The sequence below is a fragment of the Petromyzon marinus genome, unplaced genomic scaffold, assembly GCF_048934315.1.
Source record: "Petromyzon marinus isolate PM22_M1 ecotype Great Lakes invasive population unplaced genomic scaffold, UKy_Petmar_22M1.pri1.0 PM_Scaffold_77, whole genome shotgun sequence".
NCBI lineage: Eukaryota > Metazoa > Chordata > Hyperoartia > Petromyzontiformes > Petromyzontidae > Petromyzon > Petromyzon marinus.
Genome location: NW_027423685.1, coordinates 200,289 through 213,635, shown reverse-complemented (window position 1 = coordinate 213,635; position 13,347 = coordinate 200,289). Strand labels below are relative to the sequence as shown.

The 13,347-nt window shown below is 49.1% G+C and overlaps 1 protein-coding gene across 1 annotated transcript; it reads left to right on the top strand.

Moving 5' to 3' along the window:
- The first annotated feature begins 859 nt into the window (after window positions 1-859).
- Window positions 860-12,699, top strand: LOC142923835 (uncharacterized). Its single transcript, XM_076064815.1, has 2 exons — window positions 860-2,955; window positions 11,890-12,699. Exon 1 carries the CDS (start codon window positions 1,657-1,659, stop codon window positions 2,266-2,268), a length of 612 nt encoding a protein of 203 aa, XP_075920930.1. The 5' UTR covers window positions 860-1,656; the 3' UTR covers window positions 2,269-2,955; window positions 11,890-12,699.
- The last annotated feature ends 648 nt before the right edge of the window (window positions 12,700-13,347 follow it).

The window sequence follows — 13,347 nt, the reverse complement described above, 5'->3', positions numbered from 1 at the left end:
CTATATAAATGTGTCGTTAAACCCGCCACCATCCGACACAGCCAATTTGTAAGTTGTCATGTAAACAGAACATGCCAATTCGTTACTATTACAGCACACCGGTATGTTAGAGAGCAAAGCCACAACATTTACAACCTTAGTACGACTGTTGCCAGAAATTACAACTATCTACATCAGCCAAATGTGTGGTGAAATACTCCTGTTTCGTTCATTAAATAGAGGGGTAGATGTAATGACATCACTTGTGAGCCCTTCTTAAGCGATATCGAGGGGGGGGGGGGATTAATGAATGCATATGATTTTATGCCTTTTGCCTGATGTAGAGACCGGAGTTAAACAGACAGACAGAAGGTTTCTGATTTTGTATGGTTGTTTTTTTCCCTAAGAGAACTTCAATGTTAGTGTTATTTAGTTGAAGAAATTGTATGTGGGTCCGAAACTGCAGTAAGCCAGGAAGACAGTGGAAAGTAGATTTAAATCATATGAATAAATTTGTGTATCATCGGCATAGCAATGGTGTTTATACCATACTTTGATATGAGTTTGCCAAGAGTGAATATAGTGAATAGAAGAGGACCCAGAATAGACCCTCAGAGAACACTACAAATCAGAGGTTTGTGCGAGGATGTGACACCACTTGTAAAAACGTAACACACCCCATCAGAGAGATAAGAAGAGAACCAAGTTAGAAAGGCATAAAAGCAGCCGACATGGTTATGAAGACCCTCGAGTAGGATGGAATGATGCTGGGGATAAATCCAGGAGACCCAAATAAGAAAGAGATCCAGTCCAAAACCGAATAGCATCTGATCAGAGATTATGTTGAATAATGATTAATTAGATTATTGTATATGACATTCCCTGACCTTCGATAAGAATGGAAGATTTAAAATAGGGTGGAAGTTTCAAAATTAAGCAACGGATTTTTGAGAACTGGGGTGACAGCAGCTACTTCAAGTGCAGATTGAAATACCAGGGACCAAAGTGGGTCATTAATAATTTTGGTAATACATAGAATTAAAACAGTAGAACATGGAATACTTAAAAATTAAAACCTTGATTTAGACAAGAAGAATCCAATGAGCCATGAAGGTTTTTTTTACGCAGATGCCCATTATGGGCGAGTCAGCAAGTTACAAAAAGAAAAAAATACAAACACGACAGGAGTGCAAAAAAGTAAAATAGAAAGCAAGTCGCTAAATATTTTTAGAGTAGTTTGGGGACGTGACATCATACGCGCTGTGTGGTGCGATGACGTCATGTCACCTCGGGGTACTTAAGGGGGGCCCATGACGAAAGCGGGGTCGTTGTGGGAGCCCGGGATGGAGAGCAGTTGAAGATACAGTCAGGGGTAGAGCTGAGGGAGTCTGGAGAGAAGCCAGCGGTAGTTGTAGAAGGTGCTGCTCTCCTTGGTCGGTCGGTGTTGGTTAAACCCCCGATCCAACTCGAGAGAGAGAGCTCAAGAGATAGCTGAGCTAGGGACAGACAGAGACGAGGGTCCACGTGAAAGACCAAGTGTAGGCCACCTACCTCTGGTGATAGTTGTCACCAACCCTTGATAATAAACCGGCGCAAGCCCTTATATGAAGACCTGCCTCAGCGTCGTCATTTAGCACACAACAACTGGTGCCATAAGTGGTGCCGACCTTCGCCGCCATGTCAAAGTCAGCGGCGAAACGGAAGAACCCACCTGTTGTGCAATCTGACGATGAGGACAGCATGGAGGAGGACCCTGCAACGTTCCCGGAGACCGGGGCCCCGGAGATGCGCCCCGTGGAGCCGAGCCGCCCGGAGCAGGAGGAGATGGCGGCCGTGGGTGGCTCCTCACCGCCGCCGGACACCTGGCGTGTCCTCTCGAGCCAGCTGGAGCTGCTCCTTCAGTCGGTCGCGCAGCTCGCCATCACGGTGGCCGAGGTGGGAGCACGAACACGTGCACCCGACACATTTTCGGAGCGGTATCGGTGGATTCCCACCATGGTGCCTCCCGCCTCGCTCGAAATTGGCGCCATTCCCTCAACGGACGCGACGCGGGAGTTGGGCGCCATTGCTGTGCGGGACGCGACACTGCAACCGGACGCCATTTTTGCCGTGATGCCGCAACCTGGCGCCATTGCCAACGTGACTCGACATCCCGGCATTGCTACGGCTTCCCCAGCGACGCCTCCATGTGTGTCCTCATCGATGTTGACGTCCGGTGGCCAGAGGCTCTGTCGCTTGCCACCTGTCCGCCCATTCATCGCGGAAGGAGGTGATTGGATGGCTTTCTAGGACCGGTTTGAAGTGGCGTATGTCTCTGTTGGGTGGCCATTGGACGAAGCTATTAAGGTGCTCCCCACATGTCTTGATGACAGGGCTTGAGCGGATTTTAAAGCCATCCCACTGGCCGATAGGGCGACACTTCCAGCTGCTTAGCGCAGATGGCTGCCATTTTTGAGCCGTCTTCTAGTGCGCACCTTAAATTTTCACTGCGGAGGCGGGAGGAGGGGGAGCCACCGCTTGCCTTCCGCAGCTCCTTGCTGGCGCTGGCATGGACAGCCTATCCCAACCTTGAAGGAAAGGCACTGGACTCGCTGGCCCTGGAGCACTTGCGCTCCCTGGCGCAGGAGCTGGGGATTGCTCCGACAATCGCGGAGGAGGCTGACATCTCGTCGTTGAGAGTGGCGCAGAACATCAATGCGCACCTCGCCCTGCGACAGTCGCCCGGTATGGCGGCATGCGCGGGGGTCCCGATGCCTGCAGGGGCTGGCACGCCTCAAGGGGAGGATGTCCTCGCTGCTCTCGCCGTGGGCGATCGGCGGGCGGGGGCTCTTCGTTCAAGGCTCGGCACCCACGGCCTGCTTCCGCTGTGGTCAGCAGGGCCACATCGCGTTGGACTGCCGCAATGCTCCTGGGGCCTTCAACAAGGATTCTTCTTCTTCCCCCGGCTCCACATCAGCGTCGGCTACTGGTCCTAAGGTTAGTCACGATGCATCGATCACCCGGCCGATCCCCTCACCTCACTCATCTAGCAAAGTTAGGGTCCATACTTGCAAGGTCACTGCTGGGGATTCGGGTTCACTCGGTGCTCACTCGTTGCCATTCGCCGGGTGGCCTAGGCGGGTCCATCAATGGTATGCGCTCGCGCATCAGGTTGTAGCATCCGCGGCCGGTTCCTCTGCGGTGGCTGGTTACGTGCAGGGGGTTGAAGTGCGGGTTTTGGTGGACACGGGCGCGTTGGCCACTATTATATCCAATTGTATTTTTGGGTTGTTACCACTGTTGTATATGTAGGCTTTATGAAAATCTTATGAAAATAATGAAAATGAAATGAAATTTAAAATTTGCACAATGTATCCGAAATTATGCATAGAAATTATGCTAATTCGAGAGATAATCATATTAATTTATGCGAGTGGGTGTAGTTATGTTAATGACAGCCTTTCTGATAATCAGGCCCCGCCTCGTTGACAAGGGTCTGTTATCAATCGGGACAATGCAATTAATCGTATGCAGTTATGCTAGTGTCAAGAGTCAACTCGGCTTCGTGGTTTAACTTCGTATTATCGATCAGGATAATACAATGATTCTCGCTTTAACATTTACCGAGTATGGATTAGAGTTTATGTTAGGTCCCCAAGTTCATATCATTCTCACTTTAACATTTACTGAGTATGGATTAGTGTGTTTGTTAGGTCACCAAGTTCATATCTCATCGCAGAACCAGATCTTATGCATAGATTTCAGGAAAGAATCACACGACCACTTCTGCATTAATCAATTTATTTCTAATTAAACCTTAACTCTAAAAGATACAACTCTCGGCTTGGAATTACAACATAGTATCAACACAGTCTCATCAATGACTGCGTGGTTTCACTTTGACACCAGCACCTGTGGTTAATTCCGGCGCGTAACGCGAGCTGTTGGTGAGAGAGAGAGTCGTTAAAACATCTAAACACAACAAAACTTGATACTCTATTATGAAAGATTACACTGGAATTCACTCTATTATGAGAGATTATACTGGAATTTACTCTATTATGAAAGATTATACTGGAATTTGCACACAGTACCGCACTTATTCATAGATCCATAAGCAACCCTTATCACGTTGTTAGCACATTAGGTCACGGAACAGTTGAGTATTCTGTAGAGTACGCGAGTACGTCCGCGATCAGTAACGAAAAGTACTTAAAGATTATATGACGATATTAATATGAAAAAGGCGATCAAAAACAGTTATTATTCCCAAAGGCACAAATATCTCAACAGATCCATCGGGTAGATTATATGATTACCGGAATGGCTTATGGTGAGGGGGTGCGGTGGGGTGTGCTCTCTCCCCTGATATCCTTATCTTGGACTAACATTTAATTAATTGTGGACCAGATCGCCTGATAAGGAAGCCGGTTGGATACGCTATCCCCCCCCCCCCACGTGAGCGTAGCTCTGTGGTGAAGGTGTCAAGGATTCATTCATATTGATGGATCGGTTGGTACTTATGCGATTAGAAGTACAGCCCAAAACAAAATATTAAGGAGGAAATATTACGAATATACTTATAAACGACGGAGTGTTCACTCGATCTGCCGCGAAGCCTTCACAGCCACTGATGGCCTATGGACTTGAGTATTGGCTTCTGGTTAAGGACCCGTGCATGTTTGAGTGATATGAATTGTTCTGAATAGTCAGTGTTTGGAGTTGAGTCTTTAGGTCAAGCGAACGCCTGATTTGTCGTGTAGTGGAGCAGTGTGCGTCATACGTATCAGTTGATTAGGCTCGGCCCACACTGGTTGACGTAGGCTGACCAGCTGACACGTTGTTGTAGTTGCGATGGCGTACACAGCATGCTCGTAGCGTGCGCAGGAGGTGACGTCGGCTTGGCAGCTGGCTCACGTTGTGTCGCTGAGTGTTGACCACCGATTGCGCTATCGGGCACTGACGATACACGTTCGTTGCGATACTACTTTGATAGTCTTCTTTGGTTCTTTCGGTAAAGTCACGTAGAATGAGAATAAAATAATTAATTGATAAAATAAAATAACACAATAAAATTCTCACGACGTTTCGGCCACAACACAAGCGGCCTTCATCAGGTGAAGGGACGAGACTGTCTGGAGGACAGCGCTGGAGCGAACACAGCCAAGCTCAGACCGCGACCTTTAAGCTGTGTGAGAAAAAACAGCGCCTTGACAAAGGAATTAGCACGGGGCTCGTAGCTATCCGAGGTGCTAAAGTTGATGGTAAGAATCCACCCATTTTTTCGCCATATAGCATTGTGATATTTAACGACTTATTGTTGGTAGCTTAGCTGATTGGAGAATATATAGAGTTTATTGATAACATTGAGGTAAATTTTGATTTAAAGCTTTCGTGACTGCAGTAATTCATATTCTTTGTTTTTTCGGTAAAGCCCTTCAACGTGACTTTACCGAAAAAACTAAGAATAACATTGAGGTAGTTTATATATATTTTTTTTTATTGGTTTACTATATAGTATTCATTATATAGTGTAGTGTATACCCAGTTACTGTTAATAGCTCAGCTTATTGAAGAATATATTGAGTACATTTATTATATTGATGTAATTTAGACTTAGGTTTTTTCACATCGGTTTACTATATGATAGTCGAGTTGTTGCAGCCCCTTTGGCGTCCATGTACTAGGTGCCTCTAGATGTGTAGGCTTTGACTTTAACATAGCTATTTCTATGACCAGTCACAAGCTAATCCCTCAGTTATTTCAATGCTAAATTATCCTGTTTGATTTATACTAGGTGCCTCTGTGGATGTGTAGGCTTTGACTTTAACATAGCCATTCCTGTGACCAGTTACAAGCTAATCACTCAGCTATTTCAATGCTAAATTCTCCTGTTTGATTTGTACTAGGTGCCTCTGTAGATGTGTAGGCTTTGACTTTAACATAACTATTTCTATGACCAGTCACAAGCTAATCCCTCAGTTATTTCAATGCTAATTTGATTTGTACTAGGTGCCTCTGTGGATGTGTAGGCTTTGACTTTAACATAGCCATTTCTGTGACCAGTCACAAGCTAATCACTCAGCTATTTCAATGCTAAATTCTATGCTAATTCCTATGTCAAGGCGCTCTGTTTCTTCTCACACAGCTTAAAGGTCGCGGTCTGAGCTTGGCTGTGTTTGCTCCAGCGCTGTCCTCCAGACAGTGTCGTCCCTTCACCTGATGAAGTTCGCTTGTGTTGTGGCCGAAACGTCGTGAGAATTTTATTGTGTTATTTTATTTTATCAATTTATTATTTTATTCTCATTCTACGTGACTTTACCGAAAGAACCAAAGAAGATGAATCCTTGCAGTCACGAAAGCTTTAAATCGATACTTTGATAGCGCCAACACGCACCACATAGCCCCGTCGCTAAACAGCGAGCCTTGCTACTCTGGCGATGGTAGAGACTTCTTCTGCGTCTGTAGGAATGAGTTGGGCTGGCAAGCTGGTCTTGTCAGCTTGCTGATGAGTTCAGTTGATAAGCTGGCGAGCGGGACTTGCTCGCTTGCAGACAAGGCTGATGAGCTGATGAGCTGGCAAGCTTCTCCGGTGAGCTCACAAGCTACCCCGAACTCTTGCTGGTGAGCTCAGCTGAAGAACTCAGCTGAACTCCCGTCGAACTCAGCGGCGTTCCGGACGAACTGAGTTGAGGTGATGAGCTCCTTACTGGTGAGCTGAGGAGCTCCGTTGAGGAGCTCCATTGATGAGTTCCCCCGAACTGAGTCTTCAATGCTGTAGCGTCCTCTTTTATGCCAAAATCCTTCCTCTTGACTCCTCCCCACAAGGTGGGGCTTCTTTTGATTTAGCGGTGTGTCGTGGTCTGGAGCGCGTGTCCGTATGCGCGTCTGTATGTGTGTCCTTGTGTATGTGTGTCCTCGTGTGCGTCATTTACGGCATTGTTCTATTGATTCCTCTTTCCATAGACCACCAATAAAAACAACAGGTGTTACAAATCGTCTCAAGGCATCTTTGTCTGGGTTGCACAATCTAGAGGGAGGCGAGATTCTCTCCTGTGTGACCGACTCTCACCGCTTCCCAGACCCAGGCCTCCTCTTTCCATAAACCATCAAAAACAACAGGTGTTACAAATCGTCTCACAGGCGTCTTTGTCTGTGTTGCACAACCTGGAGGGAGGCGAGATTCTCTCCGCTTTGAGCCCCGCGTCCGTATGTAACCTTCCCTGACGCACAAAGAAATGGTTAAGTTTTTTTAAAATTCATCACAGTTATTCCATCATAGTCCTACATCGTGGTGCTTGACTTTAGCTCAATGAAAGGTGCTCTCTTAAGCGTATGTATACTCTCATCATGTACGGCAGGGAGACAAAGGCGGCTGGGAGACACTCTTTTTCCCTGGCCCCCGATTTAACAACGCTCAAGTATGTGTAGTTTTTGTTTAACAAGGTTGTGTTTATCGTGTGGTGTGTGCGTTGTTTATTAGGTTTTAACTCTTCCTTGAGCACAGACAGCCTGTGGTAACTCTCTCAGTCTTCCCTTCAGGGATGCGCTTTGAGCTGTTTTTCGGTCTACACACGCCATGCATCTCAAGGTTCCTCATTAATTTCGTCATTCCGTCATTCCGTCTGGCTGCGGTGGGGGAGTGTTATCTACAGACTCTCCCTTCTCGCGAGTACAGGTGGCAGCAATAATGAGTTGGCTCTGATTCTTTCCACTCTTATCTCTAGCGTGCCGAGGTCAGTTTCACACGCTGCATTCAGTGTTGCCTCTCTCCACGCCCTTGGTTTTTTTTAGGCTCTTTGGCTTACGTGTTTTTCCTTCTCTTGCTCTTTGAATTAACACTGCATTATTAGTCGCTTATGTCCCGAGGTTAGGGAATTCGTTTTGACTTAGAAAAAATATTCTGATTGTCATAAGCTTCGGTCAGGTTGTGCAGAAACCACTAAAGGTGAATTAACATGCAGTATTGAACCAACAAATGGGCAATGGTTCCTGATGTAGCTCGTAGCCTGGTCTCCAATTGGAGCGAGCGTGAGGGTCGATAATTTAGCCTACTCCTGTTGTTGAATTTCGAACTTTAACGTTACTTTAAAAGCAATGCAGGATAAATGGATGAGCTTTTTGACTTAACTATGTCTAGGCTAATGCGAACTTTCGGTGACCCTAGGCTCCGTGCTTACGTCACCCTGCAGCTTGCTGTGCTGCGCTCTGTCTGCTTCATTATTTTGATTTCAAAACAACGGCCCTCTCATGGCCTCCACGTGCGGTTTGTTTAGGTTATCTCTACCTTGCACACAGCCTGTGATAATTGCCTTGCCTTCGGGCTTATCTCAGCTCTCTCACTCTACGGGAGGACAAGGTGTCTTTTTGGCTTACGTGTTGGTTTATTCATTCATTATTTCGAGAAGAAAAAGTATATATGTATAAGCAAATTTCTTGTTAATTTTAAAGATGGAAAAATGGGCCGTATACAACACCACACAACGTTGGCCCATAACGGCTGGTTCAAGGGGCTTGTGTTGCCGCAAATGGCGGAGGTTTGGGCATTTTGGGCCACATTGTTGCATCTATCAGAATTGGCGAAATCGAATTGGAAGGACGGATTTCTTGGCCAAGATGCCCATTCGAATACTCGTGGACCAAGGTTGTGTGGAGATGCCATCGGGCCATCGGTTGCACTTTTGCAGTCTCCCACCGTTTTGTCCCCCTTTGCGGCCAGTGTGCGAGCCCTGTCCAGGGATTTCATGACCATTCCACCTGGGTCACAAATGTTGGTACCCCTAAGGTTGCGCAGACCCCTGGATTTGCATTCGCCGGGGACGGGCATCCTGATGTCTCCCTCGAACTACTTCTCGAGGACACCCTGTTTGGTGGGTGCCCGTACAGCCGTGCTAGGGGATCAGGACCCCTTTTTACAGATACTCAATTCAGGTCCCTCACAGGTGACGACTCCGGCCGGCACCTTTTTGGCGCATGCGACCCCGGCTTCTCCACCCGATGATGCCATGCCGGCTGGGGGGGTTGTGGCAGGCATGATGCAGGATAGGAGGATCGACGCATCCTGGATCGATGCGCTGTGTCGGGAGAACGCCCTCTTGTCCCCCAGAGAGCGCCAGCAGCTCCGTGCGCTCATTGAATGGTTCACCAATGTGTTCAGCCAGAGTAAATTCGATATTGGACATACGAACCTATTGGAACATCACATAGACGCAGAAAATTCACGCCCTATTCGGCTAAATTCGCATCATTTCAGCCCTAAAGAAAAGATCATGTCCGCTTGGCCGTTGATGAGATGTTGGCGGGGGACATTATCTCCCCATTAACTAGCCCTTGGGGCGCCCCCATTGTGCTCATCAAGAAACAGGACGGGAGTCTCCGTTTCTGCGTCGATTTCTGGAAAAAGATTTCGGTGGCTGATGCATATCCCTTGCCCCGCATAGATGATTCCCTCGACGCCCTCTCGGGTGTGTGGATCTTTTCGACCCTAGACTTGCTCTCCAGCTTCTGGCAATTGCCACTGGACGAGGCCTCTAGACCAAAAACAGCGTTCCGCACAACACAGGGGCTGTTAATCGGCTCTCTATGGGCCTCCATTCGGCCCCGACCACCTTCCAGCATCTCATGGAGATGGTTTTAGCGGGTCTGCAATGGGAATCTTGCTTAATTTACTTGGACGACGTCATTGTGTTCAACCGTACATTTGACGAACACTTGCATTGTCTTGAGTCAGTATTCGTCAAAGTACGTGCTGCGCGCTTGAAATTTAAACCACAAAAGTGTAATTTGTTGCAACTATCGGTGAAATATTTGGGCCATATTGTTGGTGCGTCAGGTGTCGCCACAGATCCGGAAAAGACAGCTTGTGTTCGGACATGACTGACTCCCACATCTGTCGCTGAGGTGTGCAGCTTCGATGGCTTCGCCTCATATTATCGCCACTTTGTGCGCGATTTCACGATCATAGCGAAGCCGCTGCATGCTCTGTCCACGAAGGGTCAAAAGTTTAATTGGGGCAAAGAGGAGGAAGCGGAATTTGTGGCGCTGCGAGCGTCTTTGGCAGATGCGCCGCCCTTGGGGTACCCCGACTTTTCCATGCCCTTTGTGCTCAACACAAACGCCAGCGACACGGGCATCGAGGCTGGTGGTCAATGGCATGGAAAGGGTCATCGAGTATGGCAGTCGCGTTTTGTCCCCTGCTGAACAGCGGTATTGTGTGACCCGGAGGGAGCTGCTTGCCATTGTGTTCTTTGTGCAGCTATATAGGCCCTATTTGTATGGCAGGCGATTTACCGTTCGGACTGACCATGCGGCCCTGCAATATTCGTTGCGGATCGATAAGCCCTCGGGTCAGCTGTCCCACTGGTTCAAGGTGCTGCAGGAGCACTCCTTTGACGTCATCCAAAGGAAGGGGGCACAGCATGGAAATGCTGATGGGCTGTCCAGGTTGCCTACGGAGGGCGGATGCGCGTGTACCACGGGTTCGAGTCACTGCAGGGCCCCAGTTGACACCTCGGCCCAGTTGGTTGCAATGGCCAACGCGGCCCCCCCTCCAGTTGTATCATTGCCTGTCGATTTCGGCCTGGGTCTCCCTCAAGAGGTATGGTCTAAGATCCAGATGGAGGATTTCTCTCTGCTGAGGCTGCGACACCGGGTTGGGCTGAAAGCCTGGGGTTCAGCTCCTTTGGCCGCCCCGGTTGTCGCTGTGCACGATGGCCTCCTTATGCTTTGGGATACAGAACTGGAGCGATATTGTGTAGTCGTGCCCACTGCACTGTGAGGAAAATTGATCCGAGCCATTCACGAGAAACTCGTGCACCTTGGTTACCATAAGACCTTGCTGACCCTTAAACGTGATTACTACTGGCCAGGTGTAGAGTGACGTGGCACTGTTATTGAAGGGTTGCCACGATTGTGCACGGCGAAAGGCCCCGGTTGGCCGCGATCGGGCCCCGCTGCAGTATATCCGGGTTTCTCGTGTTAATGAGCTCGTGGCACTCGACATTTTGGGGCCCTTCCCAACATCCCAATGGGGCCACAAGTACCTCTTGGTCGGTGTTGAGTACCTCACACGTTGGTCTATGGCGTGGCCTTTGGTGGACCCATCGGCCTCCTCCATCACCGAGGCGTTTTTACAGGGGTATGTTCTTGACAAGGGTGCTCCGGAACAACTGTTGACCGACCAGGGTCGGAATTTTTCTTCCCGGTTGCTCAAGGAAGTCTGCGACCTCCTTGGCACCAAGAAAATACGCACCTTGCCCTACCACCCTCAGTCCGATGGGATGGTTGAACGGTTAAACCGCACCCGCACGTCCATGCTGTGCCACCACGTGAGTACGTCCCAATCGGACTGGAACCTGTTCATTCCGGGGGTTCTGGCCGTGTATAGGTTGGCTCCTCATGCCTCAACGGGGTTCTCGCCCTTTTATTTAATGTATGGAAGGGAACCGAAGCCCCCGATGCACGTCCAAATGGACCTTGGGACATCGAAGAAGGGATCTGCAGTGCTCTCTCCAATGAAGGCCGTGCTCGACCGGCTGCGCTAGGCATGGCAGGCAGCTGTAGACAATTCGGCCAGCCGGCAAGCGGCTAACGAGTGCCTGCCGAAGCATCAAGCCTCCGGCCTTCCGTGGGTAAAGGGGCAAAAAGCGTGGCTCTACTGCTCCCAAGTACCTGTTGGCATGTCCCCTAAATTGCATTGCCCTTGGCAGGGCCCTGTTGAGGTCGTGGAGGTCTGACGACCACAATGTGTCCGCATTCGCTTCGGTCGCCAGCACTGGATCGTACACCCATCTCGGCTGAAAAGATATGTTTCACCTAGCCTCGTCGATTCATCCCCACTTCCTGAGCGGCCGGTGATTGATGCGTCCGACGCGCCGGGCAGCACGGGTCATGATGGCGAGCACAATGTCTGCCCTGTATGTGCGCCTACAGAGCCCTCGCCAGTAGCTCCGGAGGCAACGCCTCCTCCTGTGGAGGCCCCGGCGACGGCCCTGTCACCAGCTGGCACATCGTCTGTCCCGACGACCCACTCCGCATGGGGGAGCGGACCTGCAGTTCACACGCGTTCGAGGGGCGTTCGGTTCTGATGACCGCCATTGGGAACGTTGTCATCGGGCCCCAGCCGTCGCCATCATAATCGGCACATTGTTCCATGAGATGAGGGCCTTCCTTATTGCCATGCTGCCCTATGTTCCTGTTCGTTCCTGCGCAGACGGCTCCGCCTTTACGCTCGCTTCACATGGTTGTTGTTGTTGTTGTTTTACGTTGATGTCTTCCTCTTCGGGTTAACGGGGCACCGCTTTTGTATCGTCAGCCGGGTCGGCTGATTTTTTTTTCACGGTGGGGGGGGGGGGGGATGTAGAGGAGTAGTTTGGGGACGTGACGTCATATTCGCTGTGCGGTGTGATGACGTCATGTCACCTCTCAGTACTTAAGGGGGGTCCCGTGACGAAAGTGGGGTCGTTGTGGGAGCCCAGGATGGAGAGCGGTTGAACAGTCAGGGGTAGAGCTGAGGAAGTCTGGAGAGAAGCCGGCGGTAGTTGTGGAAGGTGCTGCTCTCCTCGGTCGGTCGGTGTTGGCTGAACCCCCGATCCGACTTGAGAGAGAGAGAGCCCAAGAGATAGCCGAGCAAGGGACAGACAGAGCCGAGGGTGCACGTGAAGGACCAAGTGTAGGTCACCTACCTCTGGTGATAGTTGTCACCAACCCTTGTTAATAAACCGGCAGAAGCCCTTACATGAAGACCTGCTTCAGTGTCGTCATTTAGCACACAACATATGAATACGTAATTATATAAGTCTGACGTATACAGATTGGATAAGGCAGAAAAAACAACAAAGCAGTCACAGAGCACACAAAGATAACACACAGCAGTAGTAGGCCCTCAATAAAATGGCACATTAACATTGAACTATCAATAAACAGGTAATGCTCTGCTTCAGGATATACTTAATGAAGAAGGCAAAGCGCCAAGACTCACGATGTTTGTTTTAGTTGTTCAATGTGAAAAGAGAGAATCGTTGTCACCCCAATCTACCTGCTCCCTCCCTGTGATACCCGCGGTACGGGGGAGGGCGCAGAGCCAGGCAGAGCTCGGCGCTCAGCGCCCAATCTGCTGAGGAACGGCGCCCACAAAATCAGAATATTTTTTGATACTGGAAGAATCCGAAGAAATTTGAAGCCCTTTTTCACAGATTTCCAGTAGGAGGCACACAGTCAGAACATTAGAACAACAAGCAATACAAAAACATGATCGGAATGCCAAGTAGAGGAAAGGTAAACACATAACTTAAAAAAATACAAATGAAACTAATCTATTTATTTTGTCTTACTAGGTAAAGCCCACTGAGCTATTAGATTATTTTTTCAGAAACGACCTGGCCACAAATT

Coding starts and splice junctions, on each gene's coding strand:
- LOC142923835 (XM_076064815.1), top strand. CDS start 1,657: ATGTCAAAGTCAGCGGCGAAACGGAAGAACCCACCTGTTGTGCAATCT.